Here is a 23,682-nt window from a genome sequence, read left to right as displayed (position 1 = left end):
CTTAAAGGAAACCCACAATAATTCTACTATCTTACCTTCTACAGTCCATAAAAAATAGCTTTGACGCTGGATTGATCGTTATCCGCAGTATAATCTAAGGAAAGGGAAGACTATAGAGCTTAATCGTAAGAAAGCTTATAATTATAAAGCTATTAAAAACTGATTTTTCTACCTTAATTGTCTTGTCCAGCAGTATAGGATTGCGGATAATAATATCTAGAATTTTGATAAGACAGGTTTCCAGATTAGTATAGGGAAAGATCAATAGGTTATTATACAAAAGATAGGGAAAAAGACCTATATTAATAGTAATACTAATCGGGAGTATGTCTCTATTATAGAGACTATTAATACTACTGGTTTACTCTATCTACTATTTATTATTCTTACCGGAAAGTGTATTCTTGAAGGCTAGTTTAATACAGCTAAGAAAAAAAGCTATATTAGTATCTCTAAGAATAGCTATCTTACAGATTTTCTTGTATATCAATAGATTTAGATATTCCATAGATATACTATATCTAAGAAGAAAAATAGATATTGCCTTCTTCTCTATAACAGCTATAGATCTTATCTTATATACAAATTTGTTATATTCTACAAAAAGAATAAGATTATTCTTTTCTTTTTACTACTGTATTCGAGCCATTTTCTTTCGTCTTTAGATATAGGTGTATTCCACGCCTATAAACACTGATATACCGATTTTATTGCAGATATAACTTATACTGGTAGAGATAACTTTATAAAGAATAATTTTTTGGCTGTACCATTATCTATTTGACTTAAAACTTTCAAGAAGTATACTATTAAATATAGATTCTATAAGACAGGGATTGTACCCTGGAATCCTTCTATTATTATAGATACTCTACCTAAATTGCGGCCTTCAACGCCTTCTTTGATATTGAGTTATTCAAGTAGTTTCTTCTTTGAAAATATACCCAAAACTGTTCAATATTTTAATATAGTTACTTATAATATTAAATAACTTGAGAAAGGCAGCGATAACTTCAAACAGAATCTTAATATATTGATAAAGGGGAGTATTGCACAGACTTATCTAGCTGTAAATATATATACTGAATTGGAACAACTTACCGCGGCTTAATATACTAGACAGGAAAGATCTAGAGCTTCAAGACATTATATTTACCTTGGATAAACTGTATCTAGTGATAATCTTACTCAAATATACCGCGGCCGCCAGAAATATAATACTTTGAAGGAAAGAAATTAAATATATAAAAAATAGACAGGGGTTATGTTGTGCCTAAAAGCACCGAGAGTATTGTAGAGGAAGTTGTTTTGTTCATTCATCTATCTAAGCAGCCGATAAGCGGCCGCCATACCGCCTTTCCTACCGCTTTCGGCAGAATACATGAAAGCCACAACAGGTTATAACAGAGTTAGTTAACTATACAGTGGACTGTGACTTGATTACTAAACAAACCCGAAAAAAAAGAAATAATCTATAGATCTCTGGCTTTGATTTCATATACTTTTTACTATATGTTTCCAAATAATCGAATTTTTATGAATTTCTCAATATTTTACATTTAAAAATTTGCTCGCTGAGCTGTCCTGCTCGTTGAGCCGGCGGGGTCGCGTATGGCGCGACCCCGAAACTAGTGTAGGGGGCGGTTAGAGTCATTTTACTAATAACTATACTATTAATTTAACTATATATCTATTTTTTAATAGACACGGTAGTTTTTTCGCAGCCAGAAGCCAATGTTGATATTGGATAGCTGACTAATCAGAATAGAGTAGGAAAAAGAAAAGAAGAAAGGACAGGCAAAACACAGACACAGATATATTGTCATATACTTTGGGCGGCGGGCGCACACAGGAACACCAAAATCGGGCCAATCCGCGGCGGCGGATGCGAGACGTATGTACGTATCCCATGTACTAGGGTATAGGGACGAAAAATAATGCAACGAATTTGATGTAAGTAAATTTAGGCACCGCTTTTTGAAAAAGGGCTAGACCCCTGGTTAACAGGCATTACTCTATTTTTGCTGCTTCGCTAGCCGCGTTCGATGAAAAGATTCAATATCTATTGGAACTATCTTACCGGGGAATGTGTATCTGATCGCTATATCGCCCAGAAAACGTCTAGGCACGCCGCCTGGTTTCAGCTAGGAGTTCGTGTCAGCTATATCTGCCTAGGTAGGTTTAGATAAACCATCGACGGAAGGTCCTGCTCAAACATAAAAAGGTTTTTTATATAGTTTAAGAAGATGCTATAGAAGAGCAATTTGCCATATCCAATCATAAGATAACTCTTGATTCGACGCACCCTAGGCGGACTAAGATCTATGAAGTCAGGAATGTACCGGATTCGCAAGGCTCCATTCTCACTGGGAAAGACAGTCGAACATAATTCCAGGTGTGCAATTTAGCAAATGAATAGTTGCAATGTGCCCACTAACTATTCAAAACAACAGCCAGGTCCCAGTGCGTGAAGTAAAAAGCCACTTTCGACATTGACATCAACGTAGTAAGCTCTCTGGCCCTCTAGTTGTCCTTTCCACACTTCAATTGACGCCGATTTGTTGTCCGGGAGAGCAATGGTTTTTCGATCGTAATTTCTCCATCGATTTCTCGAGGAACTATGCCAGTACTCGTTCGCAATTGTCATAATATCTTCTTCTGTATCCTTAAATTCCATGTCACACCAAATATTGTAATTGTGCAACCCCAGAAATATTGATAGAATCTGGCCATTAGGGTTCTTGAAGAGCATAACACCTGAATGCCCACTGCGCCAAAATCTCAGGTAAATGTTGTTTTCGTTCATACTCCATCTCGCGTGAACGTTGGATGAAATTGTTGGGGTGCCTTCTGGGCTCTTTCGGATCGAGAAAATATACTCATTTTCTGGCCTCATCCAGTCGAGAACGTTGAAATTTGCCCGGTCAGGGTGTTTGACGTATATTTCGACTCCCTTTTCAGGCAAACCATCGTTTGCAATAGTATGGATCCGATCAAGTCTGACTCTGACATAGCTAGTGAAGCCATCACCATTGGTAAGCTTTTGCAAGTAGATCCCAAGGGGACGCCCTTCTACCCTGTCGTGACAGCCAAGAACCCCTATGAATAAATCACTAGCTTCTTTCTGGGGTATAAGGGGGAGAGTGATGTTGAGACCTTTGTTCGTCATGGCATATGGAGAGTTCCACAACTGACCATTGCGCATGGAGATATTGGCAGAATCACGGAATTCACTGGGCGATCTCGCGAGGAGTCCGGTTTTCCTGTTTAGGGAATCGTTTCTTACCCAGGCAAAGAGCGACTGATCATCCGACACTTTCATAATCTCCAGCTGCAGCCTTTCAAAAGCCTTTTCTCCCTCACCGTACATCATGGGCATGCTAACTCCAAACAGGCCCATTAGGCAATACGCCTTGTCCTCCACCTGGGCAGTCTCTCTATTAGCAGCCCAAGACATCCTTTCCGCGACACTGATCTCACCGCCATGGTTCATCAACAGAATCTGGGATGAAAGACCTGTGATCTCAGATATGACACTCTGGAGACTGGCCTTTGTCCCTAGCACCTTCCAGTCCTCGGCAAAGAAAACAACGTGCAGCGGCGCGAGAAGTTCCTGCAGAGTCCAACCCCGCTTGAACCAATTACTCCTGCGGAAGCTTGAGTTTGCAATACTTGGGTTCTCGTTGCTTGGTACATCAGCCAAGTAGCAATAGCATACTTGGGCATTGCGATACCAGTGGAACATAGAATTGAGAGCTGCAGTGAGTTCGGCTGTACTGGACTTCTTGATACAGCATGTGTCGACCCAGACATTCTCCAGCCCGACGGATTTTGCTTGCGCGCAGCAATTTTGGATTTTCCTATATCCTGGCCGAGCCTCGAAATCCTTATGGTCTGCTTGCTCAATTTCTTCGAAAGTAACCTCGTCTTTTGCAGCACCCCATCTGTGGGACAAGATTGCATAATCAGGGATGCTGTCGTACACTGGGTCTCGAAGCCGGCATGTATTGGTATTTAACAACCTCATTCTTTCGGTGGTTATGTTGAAACTAGAAAAGGCTGGTGTCTTTCAGAAGGTGCAAGAAACACGATGCAAATCATAGCTGCGGGGGAGGGGGTTTGGGCTGGGAGCAGTCTATCTAGTTTTCGGAAGCGATAGACTTCGAAATCATGCTGCACACCATAAGGTGATGCGGGGGCTACAAGGATGCAAGCCTTTGGCTGTCATTGGACATTCATATGGGTGTGCAGCTCACTACTATGTATTCTACTGGCATGTATTGGCTCGCATGGTTCGCGAAATGCTCCTGCATTGTCCGAATGGATATATCCCAATCTTCGGGCAGAGACGAGTACTTACAAGGCTACGAGTACCGAATGCGCTATATAAATGCGTGAGCAATGGATCCAGAGGACTTAACAACTTTGCCTTTTCCTCCTTTCGAAGAAGGCAACGAAAGTCTGGCGATCTTAAACATGCTGGTTGGCCATTGCAGCTTTGCCCTACTCCACCCTTCATGCCTCCAAGTCCGGATCGAGAGGTAAATGCATATGGCGCCAATCTAACCAGGCTCACCAAGGTTCTACAGTGGATACAGCTACGTGGCATACTGTACTATGGGTTGCTAAATCGGAAACTTGCCCTAGTCAGCTTCCGGAAACAACCCCGCATGTTGATTCGAGAGGTGTAAGCATGCTTGCCTAACAGGAAAGTGAAGCGATGAATGCCCAACGAAGCGGTTTTCTTATGTCGACCATTAATTCAATGCGTATAATAGTAGTTCCTTATAAACTGCTATCTTGACTCCGTTTTATGGCTGAATGGGTAGTACAGCCATTTACAACTGTCATTATATTCCTATTGATTGGTCTCCCTCCTGCTATTTTTGTTTAGCAGTCTTACGGCATTCATTTTATCAGAAACTATACTTTCGTGCGCCAAAAAGGAACAACAATCCACAATGACAAGTGCTACAGGGGCAGGATTCCCAGTTGACTACATCATGGATGTAAAGCTGGAAGACTACATGGGCTCAGATATCCCCTTGTTCGACAGACGCTTTTGCAACCGTGCGGGCATGGAAGAGACACCCCACTTGGAAGGGTGTAGAGGCACGACCTTCAACTTTGATACAGAAGACTACTGGCTCTTCTGCGTCCATTTGAATCTAGCCGAGATGGAGTTTGCCATTGGGGGGGAGAATCCAGCATATGCGACCTCCGATCCAAACTGGCGCAATCTATCCGACAAAAAGGATAAGAAACTTACAATACAATATCATGAGGTTGGAATTTTTAACGTCCCGTGCTACACCTGTTGCGAGTTTCAGCTGGAGTTTGATCGATATGTGGGGATTCGCTGTCCCAAGATGACAAACCCAGCTATCACAATCAAAGCAAACGGAAACCATGGGGAAGTCAAATGGGTGGGTTTGTTTGTCAAATCGAGTGTTGACGAAAAGAATCAGTTCGTCGCCGTGAAGACGACCAATCGACTCTTGCCAGCGTACGCCCAACGTAACGTAAGATATGGTTGGTATTCGGATAATCGGGGCGTGGATGTAACCAACGATCGGACTATCACGCTGTGGCCCAAGCAGTTATATGGGACACAGGGGAATCGAAGAGATACATACAAGAATTTTGTGACTGTTGATCCGGGTAATTCGCTGGGCGAAAGGCAGCTTACAATGGTCAAAGAGAAGGTGAGCTTCGTAATCCACTATTTGGGAATTTAATGGATATTTTCAATGACATCCTTGGGGATCAAAAGGTCAAGAACGGATCCGCTGTTAATGTCACAGCCCAAGGTAGGTCGTATACATGGAATGCGAACAGCACGACCTATATCAAGGGCACTTACTGCCCACCCCCACCGAGGCACATTTCCTTCTCGACTTTTAATTACTCCGCCGGAACTAAAGTAACCCAGAGTGACGTGGAGGGTTTCATGACTCTTGTGCGTGTCTTTGGATCAGTGACTAAAATGGCGGTGGGGATGGTCAAGGGCGACTTCGGGTCTGCTCTTGAAGCTGTTATCAGCCTGCCAGAAAAGGTCAGCGGACAAAAAATGGATGCGGATGTGAAAGGCCTTATTACCGTATTGGCCACTGTTGGGTATGACCAATGGAACAACCAACTGCAACAAAGAAGCCGCCAGAAGACCATCAATACGGCTGGGGTAGAGCTGATTTCTCTGAAGCAACACCCGTTTGATAGCGACTTTGGTTGTGATTAAGCATACATTGCTAGACCTAACATGCCAGCCTTCGGGCTATGGCCTAGATGACCGTCAGCATGCTATACCTTGAATCATTCTGTTCTAGAGAATTCGTATCAATTAAACTGATTTATGTGGAACATCTTTGCCTTTCTCGGTATCCAAATAAACGCTCATAGGGCTGCTGTCAAATGCTTGAATAAGTGAGAAGTGAAACGATTGCATGGCGGCGATTGTTGCAACCCCATATCAGGTTCATTACCATGCCTGATGTTGTCAGCATCAAGAAAGTAACTATACATGACAGTTTAAACATTATCATGCTAGCTGAAAGTCGTCATCAACCTGACGATTCGAGTACAAAGAGGCCCGTATCCAGGATATACAAAGAGAAAACCTTTCGATTATTTCATATAATGATAGCATCATAAAATCATAGCCTTACATTATTCTCATAAATATCCTATTTCCTCAGAGCATGAGAGTTGAATTTCTGGGTGGCTTGCCAAGAAGCATTTTCTAGCACCTCGGGCTTGTCAAAATAACTAGTACTATTGGGTAGAGAGGAATTTGGAAAGCTGACGTGGCTGTGGACTTTGAGGAACCCTTAGTCTTCCGGCGTTGCAAAGTAGGAACTCCATTGGTTTCCTAGATATAGAACCGTCGCTGTAGGAGTTACTAGAAGCTTGCCTCGTCTGTACCTAAGAGTGCCCCACACTTTGGGTTTGACAAATGTATAGCGAATATCGCGCCGCGCGATGCGCCACTCAATATGATACCTCCTTTTTTTTTGACGACCTAAGTCATGACTTATGCCTCGGACACCTTTCGGATTTTACGGCCTACTAGTTCTAATAACATTAATAGGCATGATTTGAAGCAATTCCAAAATATCGTTGAGGCCGTGCTCGGGAATGTACTCCGAGCCAATCAAAAATATGCCTCAATCTCATATATGATTCTACTTTAATACAAGGACCTATGAGTTGGGTACCTAGTAGGTAACCCATTCCGCGCCCCGCACAAAGTTCTAGATTGCCGTAGTCCATGTTCGCTCTTCACGGGGACTTTTGCCCTGGAAAGTAAATCATATTCGTAGTCCCAAGAGCAGATATATGCTATCATCTAGACGTGTATTATTGAATCTGTGTGGTGTCAGCACGAGATACTTCTAGAATACTGAAGTTGATAGGTTTTCTGGTAAGCTGCCAAGGCTAAGCGTGACTGCATGTATATGGTTCCGGTTGAATTCCAGTGGTCAGTTACTAAGGGTAGTGCATGCAGTATACGCGCGTTAGTGAGTGGCTAGCAATACCGCAGACCGAATCATATTGTTACACTTTTTAAAAGCCTTGTCTTCACATCATTCCACGTAAGCTCTCGCCTACGAGCGAGCGCATCAGGCTGTTATGTGCCACTACACTACCTGTCGATCTTACTCACTACGCATTGTTGCAAGGGAAAAGAAAATGCCACCCGGTCCACAATAGATAAACGAAAGGGTGCCGGAGAATCACGGCACATTTGGGAAAAAACTAAAGTAAAATCCACACCTTTTCTGGTCTTTACAGTGGAACTTGGCTGCAAGGCTTATTCAGCTTTGAGTAGAGTTGATCGGGATCCCCGCAAAGCCTGTCCCAAACCAGAAGCAGTCGTTTGTTGCAAACGTAGCGATATCGGATGGTGGTTATAGTGACGCCGATACAATAATTGATGCCTTTGGTAAATGGCTACTCCCAGGATTCATACATACACATAGCCATCTGTGACAGAGTGTGTTTCCCAGCCGTGTGTCAGATAAAACAGTCAATGAATGATTTGAAGATATCTAAAGCTATGCTGCTACTTTGGAGGTAGAAGATTTCTATAATATTGTGCAACAGGGTACAATATCCCATCTAGGAAAAGGAATTAATCACTGCTTTGAATTTTACCTACTCGCCAAAATTGCGAGATGGTCGTGCGGATTGTCGCAAATTATGGGTTAATATTAGTGGCATCCGTTTTATACATAGCTTCAACCTTGGGGCTATACATGCCAATTGGCCAGTCAATCAAGTACGTACACAAATACAAAAGTTCCTCAAGACGGCGTCGATTGATCAGAAAACCAGCCAGTAGATACAATAATTGCAAATTGTGGAATCACTTATAAACTAACAAGAGTAATTATGCAGACGCTAAAAATATGGAGACACTAGAGTTGCAGAGTTATCTCCATTATCTAAAGAGTTCCTTACTAAGGGATATAGATTTTGAATACTCTTGTTGGTAATAGCTGAAGGATACTAATCTAGTCGGACTCAGATGTATTCTGAGATACTTTGTGTATCCAACCCCAGTAATACTCTCCGAAGCTGGCGTTGCTGAAATATATATAAGCCGAAATCTATTATCCAATAGATAACTAGACTCTGGTATTACAGATATTCCCGAGTACCTCAAACACAATGTTTCTATTGGACTAGATATTGATAGGAAAGCAAATAGCGACCATTGTAATCTGTTTAAGAATATATATATAGATCTTTATTCAATTTGTAGGAAGTACAAAGATCCTCAGATCCTAAAACTATTTAATATACTTTATATACACATCCTTAGGGCAGCTTAAATACTAGATATTGCAGACAGGGTAGGCAGCATTACTATTAGAAATATACAGATATGATTCTTCTTGAGCCACCAAGAGCTTTACTAGGTGGTGACCTTATCTTAATCTTGGTTTTACCTGCTGGGGTCGAACATATAAAGGACGTATTCGTAGGCAGTGTTTCAATAGGCATGACTGGCCAAAGCGGGCCTTTTAGTCCATAGAACAGAGGTGACCTTTAATATCCGGGTCCGTCGCGAAAAGCGCACCGAGCTTTTTCTAGAAAGTACTCATACACGAGTATTGTTATTCAAAAAGCTGACTAATACAAGCGTGTAATGTAGGAGCGGTTAAGTTTATTAGGAGCGAAGGACGTTTTCTCTCTCGCATGAGAAGTCGCCCTTGGTTTGCATATTCGGTAGACAGGCCTAGGCCATGAATATAAAGCATGTTTTATATTGAGTAGTAATACTGGCAATATATCATATTAGCAGAAAGGCCGTGCTATACTGTAGTAGACTTTATAAAAACGCATTTAAAAGTTTGCTTTTGTCAATTGTATACGTCATCTCTGAGTTGGCGCTTTTCCTCAACTCGACTTCAAATAGTCTTACCTGAACTGTATCGAAGCACGACAGACAGATTGGGTTATCTTCAGAGCGAGCTATGCCAAGACGCATGACCGGTACCGGTATAGTTACCATATAGGCAATGGGAAAAATTTGTATATTTATGAGTTTACCTAGAATTCAGTAGCTCCTGGTTCAACCAGACGAGTCTAATTTCTAGTCGACTTTCTCTACATATACCGTGATTCGTATTTGAAACCACTATTGTGGCTTGCAAGGCCTAGAGTAAAGGCCCTTTAATCATGCGGATCTGAATATGATCCTTAAACACCGTGCAACTTTTAGTAATCGTTATGCAGCACTTTGTTCTTCGCATTTCGATAATACTACCTCGGCTTTGGATTAGCTCTTATACATTTGCTTGCTGCAGTACCCACGCAGCCGGTGCTCATGTGAGGACAACTTAGTAATGGACCATCAAGGCAACTAGGACTATGCCCTAGGCAAGGAACATGTAACTACGAACACTTAGGTGACGCCTGACTCTGACTAGAACTGTAACGAAGGATATATTACACATATCAGAGGGCCTGTTAACTAAGGATAAGTTGGCAAGAATGTAGGGAAGTGTCTATTATTGGTTGGGTAGTGGCACAGATATACTAAAGAGCGATTCCTCTCTTTTCTCTTTCTGCGTGTCGACATTCTAAGTAGCTTGTAATCTCCCCCCCTTCTTGGTAGGATTTCAGGACCCTAAAAAGGACTGAATTGTCGGGTAATAACTTATCAGGCTTATTCTACACGTCCACGAAAGCTGGGGTCTACATACGAGGAGCCGGGGTTATAGGGTTCCGGGCACCCTCTAGGGTGTACAGGCTGATCCTGCATCGGATCCGTGACAAGGACCTGTCAACTAGGTAAGGTTATGTACGGAAAAAAGCAGACAGTGGATGCTATGTATACGGAAGACAGAGCATTGCGTCTCCCTACTACTAACAAAGTATTATTCGATAATCAAGAGGCCCCGTGTATTCTATAGAGGATTAGCCCGAATATTTACGTACCACATATTACCAAACAGGTTATAAGTATACACTCTAATCTCGCTGTTCGGACACATATTTGTCTATACACAAGAGGCATGGTATACTGTAGAGTTACCACACAGGATGATTATCGAATTTGTGACAGCCGGGTTGGAACCTTTTACCTACCAGACGGTTTTCGTTCGCAAAAAACTCAAATTTGGTTCAACAGCTTCGTGGGATATAGTCTGGGTACCTAATAGGAAATAATACAGTTGTGTCCTACCGCTGCATTTTGTGTGAAAATTTACGTTGTGATTTTTGCGTCTTACAGTCCCAAGTGTATCCATCACAGCGAATATATACAACTAAGACGTTACCCTGAAGATTGGGTACTCATCTGACTTCTTCACTGGCACAATATTGAACGAGACATAGGAGTCAATGTTCTCCGGCTCCAGCGCCACCATTGCGAGCGCCGCATTCTTTTGTCTTGTACTCACCCGAAAGCTACCCTCCGGCAGGCTTACCTCGCTCTCCTTGGCCTCCGTGGTCGCCGTCACGCGAAGCGCGCCCTCGTAGTACGAGTTGTCCACCTCGGTTGATGTAATAGTTAGCACCTCGACGGTTCCTTCAAAAGGCTTGTCCAATATCTCTATCTCCAACCCAGCTACTTCAAGCCGCTCGGCGAGGTCTGCCCAGGCCGCCGGTATAAGGTACGCCTCTGGGCGGGAGCGAGTGAGGTTAGCGAAGGAGGGCGTCGTTGATGCGAACCGTACCGGGGGGTAGACCACGCTACCATTCTTAACGTCGACCATGGTGAAGGGGCGGATTTCAGTTTTGCTGTAGTCAGTGACGACAATATCGCTGTCTGACGCTATGAACTGTTGGATGCCGTCCTCGACGGTCCTGTGAACCTTATTGGCATTATCGGCAGCAGTTTGCACAATACTGCCCAACATGGTTAGACCAGCAGCCGTGCGTCGCTGGAACTCCTGATCGGCGATACCAATGCCGCGCATCTCAAGAAGGAAGACGACAGCCTGGGTTAGTGCCATGGCATTGCGACCAATCTTGCCATCAGTTCCCGCCTCGGCGAAGTCAGCGACGAATTTGGAATCCGAAGAAGAAGAGCCGGTAACGTATGGCTCGACGCGCAAACCAGCCGCTTCCATATCTTCGGCAATATTCTTAGCGAAGAGCTCCTCGGAGAGCTTACGGATACTCTCGTTGATATTGAGGTTCTTGGCGGCAGAGTACAGACCGTCGGAGCCGTGGACGTACTGCCCCTCGCCGAAACGCTGCCCAGCAAAATACTCGTGCATATCAACTATAACATGGGGATTGAAGTTGTTCATGAGCTGTTTTATATTACGCGTTTGCTGACGAGCAAGCTTGATATGGTCGCGATTAGGGTCATAGTTGGTCGCTAGAGTTCGCTGGAAGTAGAAAACTCCATCAGGATTATACCTCGGCAAAACGACGAGTTCCAGCTTATCAAGAATCGAGGCAGCCCACTCCCGGTCATCATCGAATTTACCCAGGAGGGCTTGTGTGGCCTCGTCGCCTGCAGGTTCGTTCCCATGAACGGCGCCCTGGATCCACACGCGCACTTTAGACACAGAGTCATTGTGGTGGAGGGAGCTGCTGTGACTAGCAGAGAGGTGGATGTAGGGGAGAGAACGATCCTCTTCCGAGGTGAAGTTAGCGGTGCGATAGGTCATGTAGTCGTTGCGCTCCGCTAGTTGCTTGAGGAATGACTCTAATCGTGTGTCAGCCTTGACCACCAAGTGCCCATATTTAATGGTGGTACACCCACCCATGTCGTTCTGAGAAGACGGCCCTTGAGTGCCGTTAGAGAAACCAGGAAGCTGGACATTGGGTGTCACAAAAGCTGGGGACAGGAGCTTAATATCGTTGACGTTCTTGAAGGCACCGGTAACTATTTCAGTGTCCTTCACGAGAGGAACGTGGTTGTATCCATACATAACAGCACTCGCCATAGAGGCAAGGCGCAGAGAGAGAACTATGGAGGTTGTGGTTTTCATCTTGAGGTGAAGTCCCTTCTGCAGACCCTTTCCATGCGAGCGTGGACAAGACGAACATGCTTCAGAGCAGATCGTTCACCAGTTATATACTCCCCCGCGCCGGCCGTGGCCGTCGCAAACCAATTCCAGCGTCCGTCGGCAATCAATTGCTGTCCAACTCCATTTCTTTCCTTCCGCATCCCCTCATTTCTTGGCTTCCCCGCTGTCTTCCTAGGTAGATGGGTTGCTGTCTGTGCCAAGAGTGGCGGTGGAAACTCGGTTTTGCCGATGGCCAGTCACATCCATACAACTAGCTTATCACCTCCAAGCCAAGCTCCGACCTTCCCCAGTTACAGATAGAATATAGGGACCAGTGAGGTCCACGCGGAAATGATAACCTCCAGGGCCAGCAACAGCCGTCTTAGTCCCCGTAACTTTGGACGGAAAGCCGCCGCTTGATCGCCTGCTGTCCTCTATTCTCTTCTACACTAGTTAGTCAACCCAGGACGTATTAGTCATCGCCTTCTTGTCCTAACTATTAAAATTCTTCCCTCTATTTCCACTGGCAAAAAAAAAAAAAAAAAAAAAAAGAAAAAAAGCCAGAATCAGCTCCTCTTGAACCTCACTTGCGTAACTCACCGTCCCCGCATTAGAGAATTATACGTACCCCCACTCAAGAAGGGTTGGACACATGCTAGGGGGACTGCAACACAAACCCGATGACCATAACCTAAGGAATAGAAGAATAGTAATACGAACACGCCCTTCGGACGCGCTAATCAGAGTTACGCAAGGAGCGGCCCCGGCTTTTGTAAGCCATAAGTGAAAAAGAGTGGAAAGGAGGTTCTTGCTGAGGCTGAATCCTGCAGTGGCAGAGACTTATATAATATATACTAGGAGGAACGTGGCCAAATACTAGAACAACCTGGGAATAACCTGCAGTATTGTCGATGATCTCGACAACTCTCGTGACTCAACACCACTTTACTATGAGTTAACCTCCCGCCCATCATGACCAGCTGGGCGATAGGCGGCAGCAGAAAGGAGAAGGGAGGCCATGAGTCTCTGTTCGTGAAACTAAAACGTCTAGCCCTCTCAACCGACAGGGTACATTGCTCCTAAGGTTAGTATGAGGAAACCATCGGGCTGACATGTCTAAAAAGGGTCCAAAGAACACGTTTATAACTCCGGCTGCGATGGTACGTGAGGCTGACACGCATGGCCTTTTCTTTCACTGTGAGGAGAGTCATTAACTCTGCTTCTTGAAAGGGGGTCCTTTCTTTACCAGCAGACACTATAAAACATATTGTCTCATATCTGACCGTCTTGGATCGTTTCCGACTCAAAATGGCAGGGAACCATTTCCTCGCCTCTTTAATATCTACCGTGCCCCGACCGTCTTTCCAAACATGTCTTGCCCAACTGGCACCGTTGACGTCGAAATGTTGGCACCTGAATACGGGTCCAGAAAAAGCACTCCATGTCGCATGCGAGGAAGGATATGACGCATTGGTCCACAAACTACTACATTCAAGTCCATGCTTAATAAGCTTGGCTTGTTTAGAGAAATGTTTGATTGCTGCTATTGTTTGTCGCCAGGAGTCAGTTGTACGGATACTTCTTGTGCGTTTACCCACTGATCCATACTCGGAGTTCCTTGATAAGCTCCGTCTTCGGAGGTTCTGGTATATGACAAAAACAACTGTGGTGGAAACTTTACTCAAGGAAGCCGCCGTCCGTAACTGCGAATGGGCTATCCCATTGTTATTGGAGCATGGGGCACGGCCTTCATCTCGACGTGGTCTGCAGGCGCTTAGCGCTGCCGCTTCATATGGACATGAAGAAGTGGTGACAATGTTGTCGAAGCGAATATTATGGTCTAGAGGCAGCAAGCTCTCAGACATTTTGACTAAGGCCGCCCAGGGGGGACACGAGAAAACTGTCAAGGTTCTTCTGGATAGAGGTGCCGAAATGCCTCATGACCCTTCTTTTCCAGGTGCAAAGCATCTGGCAGCAAAAGAGGGACATGAGAACATCTTCAAACTCCTGGTCTTAAAGGATCCTGAAGACTATTTTGTGAACCCACGCATTCATCTTGACGAAGGAGGGAACATCTACTCTTCTAGCGCGCAGTTAAGGTCAACACAAGAGGACCTAAGGTGGTGTGCTTTGCACTTTGCCATTTATGGTAGGAATTATACTATTGTTAAATTTTTGCTAGAACACGACATGGTGCCGCCCTTTCATGCTCAACACAGAGCAACGGCCTTACCTCTTGCTTCTAAGCGTGGTTGTACGGACATAGTCAAGCTACTTCTGGAGACCGGATTTGATGTGTTCGCACAACTACAGGGCAGGTCTGCGGTACAGCTAGCTGCGAGGTACGGCTACGCAGAGATAATAGCCTTACTCCTGGATGCCGGGGCAGCAGTGGGTTCGTGTGATCTACTGAATGCGGCATGCAGCGGGTCTGCAGCAGCGGTATCACTCCTTCTTGACAAGGGTGCAGATATACAAGAAAAGGCTTATATCTCTGAGGAAACAGCGCTTCATGTTGCAGTCCATCATCATCATGCAGAGGTCGTTCGTGTCCTTCTAAAATCTGGTGCAAAGACCGAAGTAATGAACCGTTACGGGTACACACCCTTGGCATTTGCAATCGGACATAGCCAAGAGGAGTGCATCAACTTACTAGTCGAGTACGGCGCTGACATCGAATTGGTATCTTTGAACTGGACGGGACGTCGTGAAAGTGCGCTATGTTGTGCGATTGAATATAATAAGGCCCATCTAATACCTTTGCTCCTTCAGTACCGTGCAAACATCGAAGCGAAAGGCTATGAGGGCAAGAGGCCCTTTCACCGGGCAGCTATGCAAGGAAACGTTGCAGCACTTGAAGCGCTCCTCACTTCTGGTGCTAACAAGAACGCCAGAGATGCATTGCAACAAACAGCCTTGCATCATGCATCCCTAGAAGGTGCCACTGATGCAATACTTGCGCTCCTGCGGTGGGGTCTAGATATCCACGCCCGAGATAAACATGGACAAACACCGCTACACAAGGCCCCGTTGTCCCCCTACACGGATTCCTCTACAGCTTACAACTTATTGGTTAGCCATGGTGCGGATCCTGAAGCAAAAGACAATGGAGGGAAGAGTGCAGCTAGTTATCTTGCTGACAGGCGTGAAGCGTACTATGACCGGTTGACACGCGGACAGTGAATACATACAGAGCATGCAAGACATATCGCGAAATAATGCAGGTTGGACCATGACGACATAGGAGGCTGAGCCTCGAAGAGCTACTTCACAGAGTACCATCTCTGGGGGAACCTATCTCCCATTTAAGGTGGAAGAAAGGAGTGATGAGCAATGAAAATTAGGGTCTGGCGGACAGCTAGCGCTACCGAGGCTACCTGGATGCCATAACACAGTACTACCCCGGTTGGGGACCATGATACCGTCAAGTGAAGCACATTGGGTCTCTCTTTGATTTTCTTTTTTGTTTTTTATTTATTTATTTTTTTTTTTTTTGCAGGCGATGGCGATTTGCGATTCAATATCGACGTGGAGCAGTACTCCACCCCATGAACAGGATGATAATAGGTTGATTAATATTACTCGCTTGGGTTGTACAGTATTTGGGATTGTCGGGTAACTTTGACTCTTTGAACCTCGAGCACCACAGACATTCAGGGGGCACATTGCATCAAATAATCGTTGGTCATGAGGGAATTTGGATACATGGACCGATGCGATGAAGCTTATCCAAATCAAGCAGGGGCATGTGCGCAAGCCGACAGTTAGTGGAAGAGGTCGGTCCATAGCGCTCGGGATCATCCAGGCAAATCCCCATATCTAGACAGGAGCATTTTACTCTTCCCTATCACGGGATTCGAACATATTCCTGGCTGAACTTAAAACAGCTCCCGTGAAGTCACGAATGGCTCAACAGGTCCATTTGTGATCGGCATCACTGAATACGAGGCACCCATTTAAATCGTTCTGATAAATGAGAAATGAGAAGATGCCGCTAGCTCGACGCGAAGGATTTGAGCCGCGGGTTAAGCAGTCCAGACATGGCTGCCTTCGACCGAATACTGCCCACGATCAAATAAATAGAGACGCCTCTAAGTTTTTATGCCGTCCCCTAGGAGGATTGTCTAAACCATGAGAGCCTAAAGTCCAGGCTTTCCCTGACACCAAAACATTCTTATTTTGCGTCCATTGTCTGCTTCAGCTTGATACAGTCCTCACTCCATGTCCAACATATGGAGTTGACGCCTCTTCGACGAGATGCGGAGGCATTGATGCGTCCCAATGGCGATTCAAGCAAGCACAAAGATTATCAACATGAATTCAGACATCCAGACATTCAACCAGACGGGAATAGGCCAATGCCATCTAGAGAACGGTTCGTTGGTTGGAGGCGCACGCTTTTGTTAGGATGCGTGATTTCCGTGGTTGTGCTTGTCTTCAATCTAGGGTTTGCCCTCTGGGCCGTTCAGCATCGCCATGTTCATGACGGCCAAGGAGTCCTCTACGCGGGGGACTGTAAGAAGGTCCGGAATGCTGGTATAGGCTTTCATTTAGTCATTAACATTTTAAGCACCGCCCTCTTGAGTGCAAGCAACTACTGTATGGTATGCTTGGGACACTTTTCTTAAGTTCATACGCATACGCAAACTCACTATAACGCAGCAGGTTTTGGGTGCACCGACGAGGAAAGAGGTTGATACAGCCCACCAAAAGGGACAATGGCTCGACGTCGGTGTGTTGAGTGTGCGAAACCTGTCCCAAATAGCCAAGAAACGGTTCTGGCTGTGGATGTGTTTAGCCTTCTCCTCTCTTCCTCTCCATCTGATGTCAGCGCCTTGCTTCGTCCCGTTCTCAATGTCTCTGATAATCTTGTAAGTTTCAACTAATATTCAGGCCCTAGGTACAATTCTACCGTTTTCTCGTCAGTATCCGCGAACGCTTATAATGTCTTTGCCGCAAACGGTTCACCGAATGGCACGGCCCTATCGGTTATAGAATCGGACTTTGTGGACAACGGGAACCGGCAAGCAGTTCTCAGACTGCATGCCAAAGCGCAAAACGGCACTCTATACCAACTTGAGAATTCCGCTTGCGTTAATGCGTATGCCACTGCATTTCAGTCGACATATGGCAGTCTCATTTTAGTGACAGGCAGCGCCACTCCGGCCGACCATTTCAATCTTGTGTATACACAACAGGTCTTTAAAACCAACGTAGCCGTTGTCGGTGCAAGTGGATATAACTGGATATGCGAGGACTTGGAACATCACCAATATGAGTGGCAATTAACTCCATGCATCACTTCTCTACCAGACGTCCAAGCTCGAGTAGCCGAAAACAATTGGACAGTGGGCGGGTACAAATCAGAGTACTGCCTTGTTGAGGAGGCTACTCCACATTGCAAGCTACAGTACAGTTTGTATTTGGTGGTCATTGTGATCGCATTTAACATTGTGAAGGCCATAGTCTTGTGTTATGTCGCTTTCAACTTGAAGGACTCTCCGCTTCTTACCACTGGTGACGCAGTTTCATCTTTCTTGAGAGCACCTGACCAATGCTCGCGAGGCAGGTGTCTATTGAGTATGGAATCTGTCAGACAACCTTCCAAATACAGCAGAACCATGGCCTTCGATGCGAACCCAAGAAGATGGCGGTCAGCTATGTCTCGCAGGAGATGGTCACTTGGGATCACATGGTCAGTACTCAAGCTCTATCTCTGTCTAGTTCTCTCTCATCGGCCATATCCACTGTTACATTGCTAGTAAAAATGAATTAACAAATAACATGCAGCTATTCGGTTGCTCTTGGAGCCTGCGGCACCCTACTCGCGCTTGGATTAATTCTCTCCTTCGACTCCACTGGGATCTGGAGTGTCGGGCTAGGGCAAACCAGCACCCAAACACTGATCTCTTCTGGGGGGTACACGATTCCATCAGTGGTGGCCAATAGCCTAGTGGCAAATTTACCCCAGCTCATATTCTCCATGCTATATTTTGCCTGTAACGGCCTTATCACGACCATGGCCCTAGCCCATGAATGGAGTCAATATGCAAACCAGCGGAAAGGACTGCGTGTCTCTGCCGAGCCAATGGGCACACAACGAAGCACGTACTTCCTCTCTCTGCCATACCGCTACGCCATTCCATTCATTATTGTATCGACCCTCGTGCACTGGCTCATCTCCGAGAGCCTTTTCCTTGTCATGATCGAGGCGTACACGGTGAATCTGGAGCGAGATCCCACCAACGATATAATAACCTGTGGGTATTCGGCGGTCGCCATTGTCGCAACCATTTCGGTTGGAGCTGTCGCTCTTGGTGCTCTTATCGGATTGAGCTTCAGACGTTTCAAGTCTGGGATGCCGGTCGCCGGGAGCTGTAGTCTGGCTATTGCAGCCTCTTGTCATGCCAATGCGAATCCAAGAGACCTATCTCGGGAAGATGAATCAGCGTTGCCGCTTCAATGGGGAGAGGTGGGAGGGAGGGAACCCGTCAGGCATTGCACCTTTTCAAGCGCAGAAGTGTATATGCCACAGAATGGCAGGGTTTATCAATAGTTTACGTATTCAAATAGCACCATAATTTGTCTCTACGAAGCTAAAGGTGGCGCTTTGGTTGCACGTAGCTGTTCCTACAGTCTAAACACAAGCCTTCTTTTCTTTACTCGTCAAGTTCCTGTTGCGCCTTTTGGTGGCACCCCCTCTCCTGGCGAATTTCATCTGTGTGTCCAAATTCATGCTTTGAGAAACCGCGGCCCATCAATGACCGGAAAGGAGGCTTCTGACAACCCGTTGACGCATATCCAAGGGAAAGGTTTATTTCTTTCTCAATTCCAAACTATACTAGGTGGTAGAAGCAAACACTATAAAAGAGAGTTGATTCGCCCTGATGGACTGTAGACTTTAACTTCCGATATTCGTTTCGTCAATTGGCATATAATCTTCCTACACTCTTATATATATATTTAGGGGCCAGGTGAATTCAATTGTAGCAGTGGTTCTTCCATTTTGATTTGCCAGTGTTAGCTAACCTAACCTGTTAGGCACCTAATAAGAGGCAGTGGATGCTTTCTTGAGTCTGGAAAGCATCGACGTGGTTTATAGAAATCTGATGAGCCTACACTTGGAGCTGGCAAATCCACATCCCCGACTTCCCAGCGGGACTCGAAAGATATCGGTCATACGTGTTAAGTACCCGACACCAGACCTAATGCGAACCTAGGCACCAGCAAACCAGCAATGTTTTCCAATTGGCAAGCAGAATACAATATGCAACTTACGATTACCGCTAGAAACCGTGATTCCTTGGACCGTCCTGGCGGCAAACTAGGAAAAGCTGATAACGCGCTCTTCAAGGCATCCAACTAGCATTCATGGCTTTCATTATTATTGTTTTCAAAATTCTCATTCAGAAATGTGATGCGCGAGATGACTACAGTCAGCAAGCTTACCTCCCTCTGTCGACGACACACAGTGGACGCTAGCGATTTTGAACTCAGTACCTCCTCCTATAGTGTCAAGAACCCCACATCAGCCTTGTATCGCCTGTTTAGCTGGCTTGCATTGCTCATATCCAACGGCTTAGGGACATCGATGAAATCCTAGCTCGGATAGTGACCAATAATTGCACCTAAGTGGCCACAAATATTCTCATAATGTCGTTCACGATGGTAGACATTTTAGCGGCCAGAATTCTTCCAGTTGCTCTACATAATGCTGAAATAGAACTTGTACGCAGGTTTATATATCAAGACTGGTCCAGGGCGCGGGAGTAGACGCTCGAGTGGCCAATGTCTACCCCGGTAATCATTGACCACCTATCGAGAGGCCGCTGCAGGTGTTAATACCACCCCAATGAACCCATTACGGGCCTTCACTCTCTTGATTATAAGAGCATCTGGGAGCATAAAATACCAATTCAACATGTATCGAGTGAAGATGACACAGCAATTTTGCAAGCTTTGCTGAGGAGCGGAGCTCTATTGAGGGCTTGCCCAGTATTGCGTACATTCGCCTGTAAGGAGAGACAACCCGTCCTCTCGCTTGAGTAGAGATGGCTCTAACGAAGAGATACCTGTCCCATATCCTATTCAGTACGCCACACTAAACTAAAATGTGACTCCCATTCAACAGCTGCTCTTTGCAAAAGCAAATGCGGATTCCAGAATCGAGTTTGTGTCTATATTAACTCGCGTGAGGAAACCCTGCCTGAAGCATATACACCATGCTTCCCTATTGCACACTAGTACTCAGTGTAGCTAATTATAGTTCGCTATCTATTTCATAGCTTAACTGTACTTAAGCAAAAAGATTCTATTAATCTAGCTGCAACCTAGGAGTTAGGTATAGCAGACCTCATTACCTAAAGTAAGATAGCTAGATATGATACGCTAATCTACATAAGATAACTAATACGTAAATGAGACTGCAATAGATATGTTAGCTAGTTCGTGACTATGATTCTTTTGTCACGGGAAGATAGCAGGAAGAAAGCTTCCTGGAATACTTCCCAACTCACCCGCGGGGCAGTCAAACCTATCATACAAATCTCAGAATTGAAGACGCAACTTTGCGACGGCCCAAGGTATGTATTTCCATGACCACAGACATTGAGATGCATCTAACAAATGTTGTTGCGTGACAATGAAGCACTAGAGTCATTCTTTACATGATTCATACTCTGCAGGTGAAATGTCGGTGGCTCCCGTGGGGGATCATTGTCACCCCATCCGAAACCTTCCGGGAAGTTCGACCGCGAAAATCGATTGTACAGCAATACGGACCGCCGTCTCGAGTGGAGATAACTATTCTTGGGCAACGCCATATTGGCCGACAGCGGACGGACCTCGGCAGGTCCAGAGGGATCCACCACGGCAGGCATGCCGGTTACTTTATAGATCAGGTTCAGGGCGGGGATGGATAGACCGTGGACCACTATGGAGAAGAGGACAAGCCAGTAGACGACTTGGAAAACGGTTAGCCTGCTCGATGTCGAGCCATGAAAAGGGAAACTAGGGGTTCAACTAACTTGGGCTTAAAGCCTGGACGAGACGGGTCTCTTCAGGGTCACCATGGCCTAATGGTGGGAAGAGATGGCGGGCATGTTCGACGTAAAAGACGGCTCCGATTCCTGAGGTTGTAAGCAGGATGCTTCATGAATGAAGACCGATACGGCACATTCCCGGCGACATACCGATCGGCCCAAAGTACCCCATGAATAGCGCCTCCTTCCAGTTCTTACACACCCGTGGCATCAGCCGATACAAGAGCATAACACTTGGGATCCGTCGAAAAAGCAGCACTAGAAGTCCCAGGAGTATCAGACGCCAGTAAGTGATTCCCGTCTCAAGTGGCTGGTGAAACTCGGTCCAGGGGAAGATGGAGCCAATGTACATAAATCCGCCTATATTGAGGAGGACATCGATGCATGCATTGACCTCATCATGGCGCGCCTCTGTCTCGGCAAGATATTTCCCATCCCAGTTAAGGGCTCCTCCGGCAGCGAAACAAGCCAGGAGGTCGTTTGTGCCAATGCAGCCGCATGTCCCAAGTAGGAAGAACTAGTTAAAGATGGTGAGGGAAGGGTGGCATATGGGAAAAGAAACGAGAGACTTACCCCCAGGGCCGTGGGAAACAGGAGGTAGCTTTCACTATCAATCCATTTGCTAGAAGAGGCCTCAGTCCTGAACAAAGGATATGCACACAGCACGGTTGACTTACCGTCGCAAGGCAAACCTCAAACCGTGAAGACTGCCGTAACCTACCAATGCCCCGTACACAACCCCCATGGCCACGTAGTATAGCCATGTTTCAATCACCCACATCTCCAGCGCTTTGCCCACGCCTCCTCCTTGACGGCCGATCTCGCCTGATCTCTCGACAAGCCCCGAGTCTGCCTTCCCGGCATGTCGCATCAGATAGGTTGCTAGCATGAGGAAGGGAAACCCAAATCCATCGTTAAATCCGGCTTCCGAAGAGATGATTTCTCGAAGATCCCGCGCCACATATTTATCTGCAAATGGGCCTTTGGCGATAGCCTGGGACAGAATTGGATCGGTACAGGTGACGCAGGAACCGATGATTAGCGCAGAGATCTGGACAGGTTAGATTTCATTCAGGTGAGTTCTGAGAGCAGTAACGTACGAACGAGAGATTCGGGATGGTGGCTAGAATGCACCCCGAGGTACACAACCACATCAGAGTCATATTTGGAATCAAGCAGATAAACATCTCCTTCCAGCGTTTGCGCTGATACTTGGCAGGCAGTTGGTAGCCAGCAATTACCAGTTGGACACCAATCACAACACGGCATATACCCTACCCCAGGTGAGCCGTGGCTCTCAGGCCATGTATAGGGCATTAGCATACTAACCAGGGTTATGGGCTCCTGTTGGTCTTTGATCGCGGAACCCCATCTCGTCGCATCGAGGAATCTGGCAGCCACCGGTCCAAGAACGATACCTATCAGGACCGCGGGTACTGGGACGACAATGAGCGGGGGTTGAGGGTTCTGATTCTCTACGGAATACTCACATGCCTCTCCTAGGTACCAGACATTCTTGACCTTGATGGAGATGAGTCCGTACAGTAGAATGAATGCCCCTAAATCGAGTCAGCACAGACTTATCATGTCGATGAATCTCCGCACCTAGCACGCCAAGTACCACATTTAACTCGCTCACATCCAGTGTGGGCATGGTTGGACAATACAATGATCGGAACAAGGAACCAACTTATTCTCTAGGAAAGGGAGGATGCTGCGGCGGTACGTTAAGCGTTAAGTACTGATTAGGATCGCCATCAGCCCCTGAAACAGGTACCGTTGATTCGCTAACAGGCGCAAGCTGCTCAAAAATAGAAGAGTTTGGCGCCAAGAGACACGCCGAGACTCGCTCCGCCCAGTTATCGGACATCGTTGCCGCCAAGCCCTCCGCCGAGAGGGCAAGTTCCTGAAGTAGACTGTCGATCTTCCCACAGATTATCGCGCTTAGGGTTTCACACCTCGCAGAATGCTCTTGTTTTGTCTTGGCGGCCGTACAACTGGTGCGACTGGAATCTAGGTGTAGGTTACATTGCCCCCTTGCTGATCTTCGCAGTCAGAGTAGAGTAGCTAGACGCTCATCGGGCAAGGTCTCGTGTTAGAGCATAGTATTCGATGGGTCAATGAGGACGTATTCCCCTTTAAGGTAACGCATGTATTCTTTTCCACGT

At 46.0% G+C, this 23,682-nt stretch overlaps 7 protein-coding genes across 7 annotated transcripts; 3 read left to right on the top strand and 4 right to left on the bottom strand.

Annotated features, from left to right (window-relative positions):
- Nucleotides 1-2,301: 2,301 nt before the first annotated feature.
- BDV27DRAFT_129933 (heterokaryon incompatibility protein-domain-containing protein) lies at nucleotides 2,302-4,149 on the bottom strand. Its single transcript, XM_032067319.1, has one exon. The coding sequence runs from the start codon at nucleotides 4,025-4,027 to the stop codon at nucleotides 2,438-2,440; it is 1,590 nt and encodes a 529-aa protein (XP_031926515.1). The 5' UTR covers nucleotides 4,028-4,149; the 3' UTR covers nucleotides 2,302-2,437.
- Nucleotides 4,150-4,850: 701 nt separating this feature from the next.
- Nucleotides 4,851-6,600, top strand: BDV27DRAFT_7240 (uncharacterized protein). Its single transcript, XM_032077413.1, has 2 exons — nucleotides 4,851-5,705; nucleotides 5,774-6,600. Exons 1-2 carry the CDS (start codon nucleotides 4,962-4,964, stop codon nucleotides 6,236-6,238), a joined length of 1,209 nt encoding a protein of 402 aa, XP_031926514.1. The 5' UTR covers nucleotides 4,851-4,961; the 3' UTR covers nucleotides 6,239-6,600.
- A 4,175-nt stretch (nucleotides 6,601-10,775) lies between these two features.
- BDV27DRAFT_165480 (M14 family metallopeptidase) lies at nucleotides 10,776-12,507 on the bottom strand (the record flags this gene model as incomplete). The annotated part of the gene is made up of 2 exons (XM_032073950.1): nucleotides 12,227-12,507; nucleotides 10,776-12,169 (listed from the first exon to the last, which is right to left on the bottom strand). The coding sequence occupies exons 1-2, from the start codon at nucleotides 12,453-12,455 to the stop codon at nucleotides 10,776-10,778; spliced, it is 1,623 nt and encodes a 540-aa protein (XP_031926513.1). The 5' UTR covers nucleotides 12,456-12,507.
- A 938-nt stretch (nucleotides 12,508-13,445) lies between these two features.
- BDV27DRAFT_158829 (ankyrin repeat domain-containing protein) lies at nucleotides 13,446-15,656 on the top strand (the record flags this gene model as incomplete). Its single annotated transcript, XM_032072778.1, has 3 exons — nucleotides 13,446-13,541; nucleotides 13,598-13,633; nucleotides 13,704-15,656. The coding sequence occupies 3 exons, from the start codon at nucleotides 13,446-13,448 to the stop codon at nucleotides 15,654-15,656; spliced, it is 2,085 nt and encodes a 694-aa protein (XP_031926512.1).
- Nucleotides 15,657-16,705: 1,049 nt separating this feature from the next.
- BDV27DRAFT_158828 (uncharacterized protein) lies at nucleotides 16,706-19,029 on the top strand (the record flags this gene model as incomplete). Its single annotated transcript, XM_032072777.1, has 4 exons — nucleotides 16,706-17,077; nucleotides 17,139-17,299; nucleotides 17,374-18,168; nucleotides 18,264-19,029. The coding sequence occupies 4 exons, from the start codon at nucleotides 16,706-16,708 to the stop codon at nucleotides 19,027-19,029; spliced, it is 2,094 nt and encodes a 697-aa protein (XP_031926511.1).
- Nucleotides 19,030-20,893: 1,864 nt separating this feature from the next.
- Nucleotides 20,894-21,164, bottom strand: BDV27DRAFT_129930 (uncharacterized protein). Its single transcript, XM_032067318.1, has one exon. The coding sequence runs from the start codon at nucleotides 21,089-21,091 to the stop codon at nucleotides 20,915-20,917; it is 177 nt and encodes a 58-aa protein (XP_031926510.1). The 5' UTR covers nucleotides 21,092-21,164; the 3' UTR covers nucleotides 20,894-20,914.
- Nucleotides 21,092-23,168, bottom strand: BDV27DRAFT_158827 (Na(+)/H(+) antiporter 1; the record flags this gene model as incomplete). Its single annotated transcript, XM_032072776.1, has 8 exons — nucleotides 21,092-21,435; nucleotides 21,500-21,601; nucleotides 21,665-22,031; nucleotides 22,088-22,136; nucleotides 22,192-22,565; nucleotides 22,615-22,788; nucleotides 22,844-23,073; nucleotides 23,120-23,168. 8 exons carry the CDS (start codon nucleotides 23,166-23,168, stop codon nucleotides 21,092-21,094), a joined length of 1,689 nt encoding a protein of 562 aa, XP_031926509.1.
- Nucleotides 23,169-23,682: the final 514 nt, after the last annotated feature.

This window comes from Aspergillus caelatus (assembly GCF_009193585.1).
Source record: "Aspergillus caelatus strain CBS 763.97 unplaced genomic scaffold BDV27scaffold_114, whole genome shotgun sequence".
Lineage (NCBI taxonomy): Eukaryota > Fungi > Ascomycota > Eurotiomycetes > Eurotiales > Aspergillaceae > Aspergillus > Aspergillus caelatus.
The sequence above is the reverse complement of the archived record's forward strand: the minus strand, read 5'-3'. Positions and strand labels throughout refer to the sequence as shown.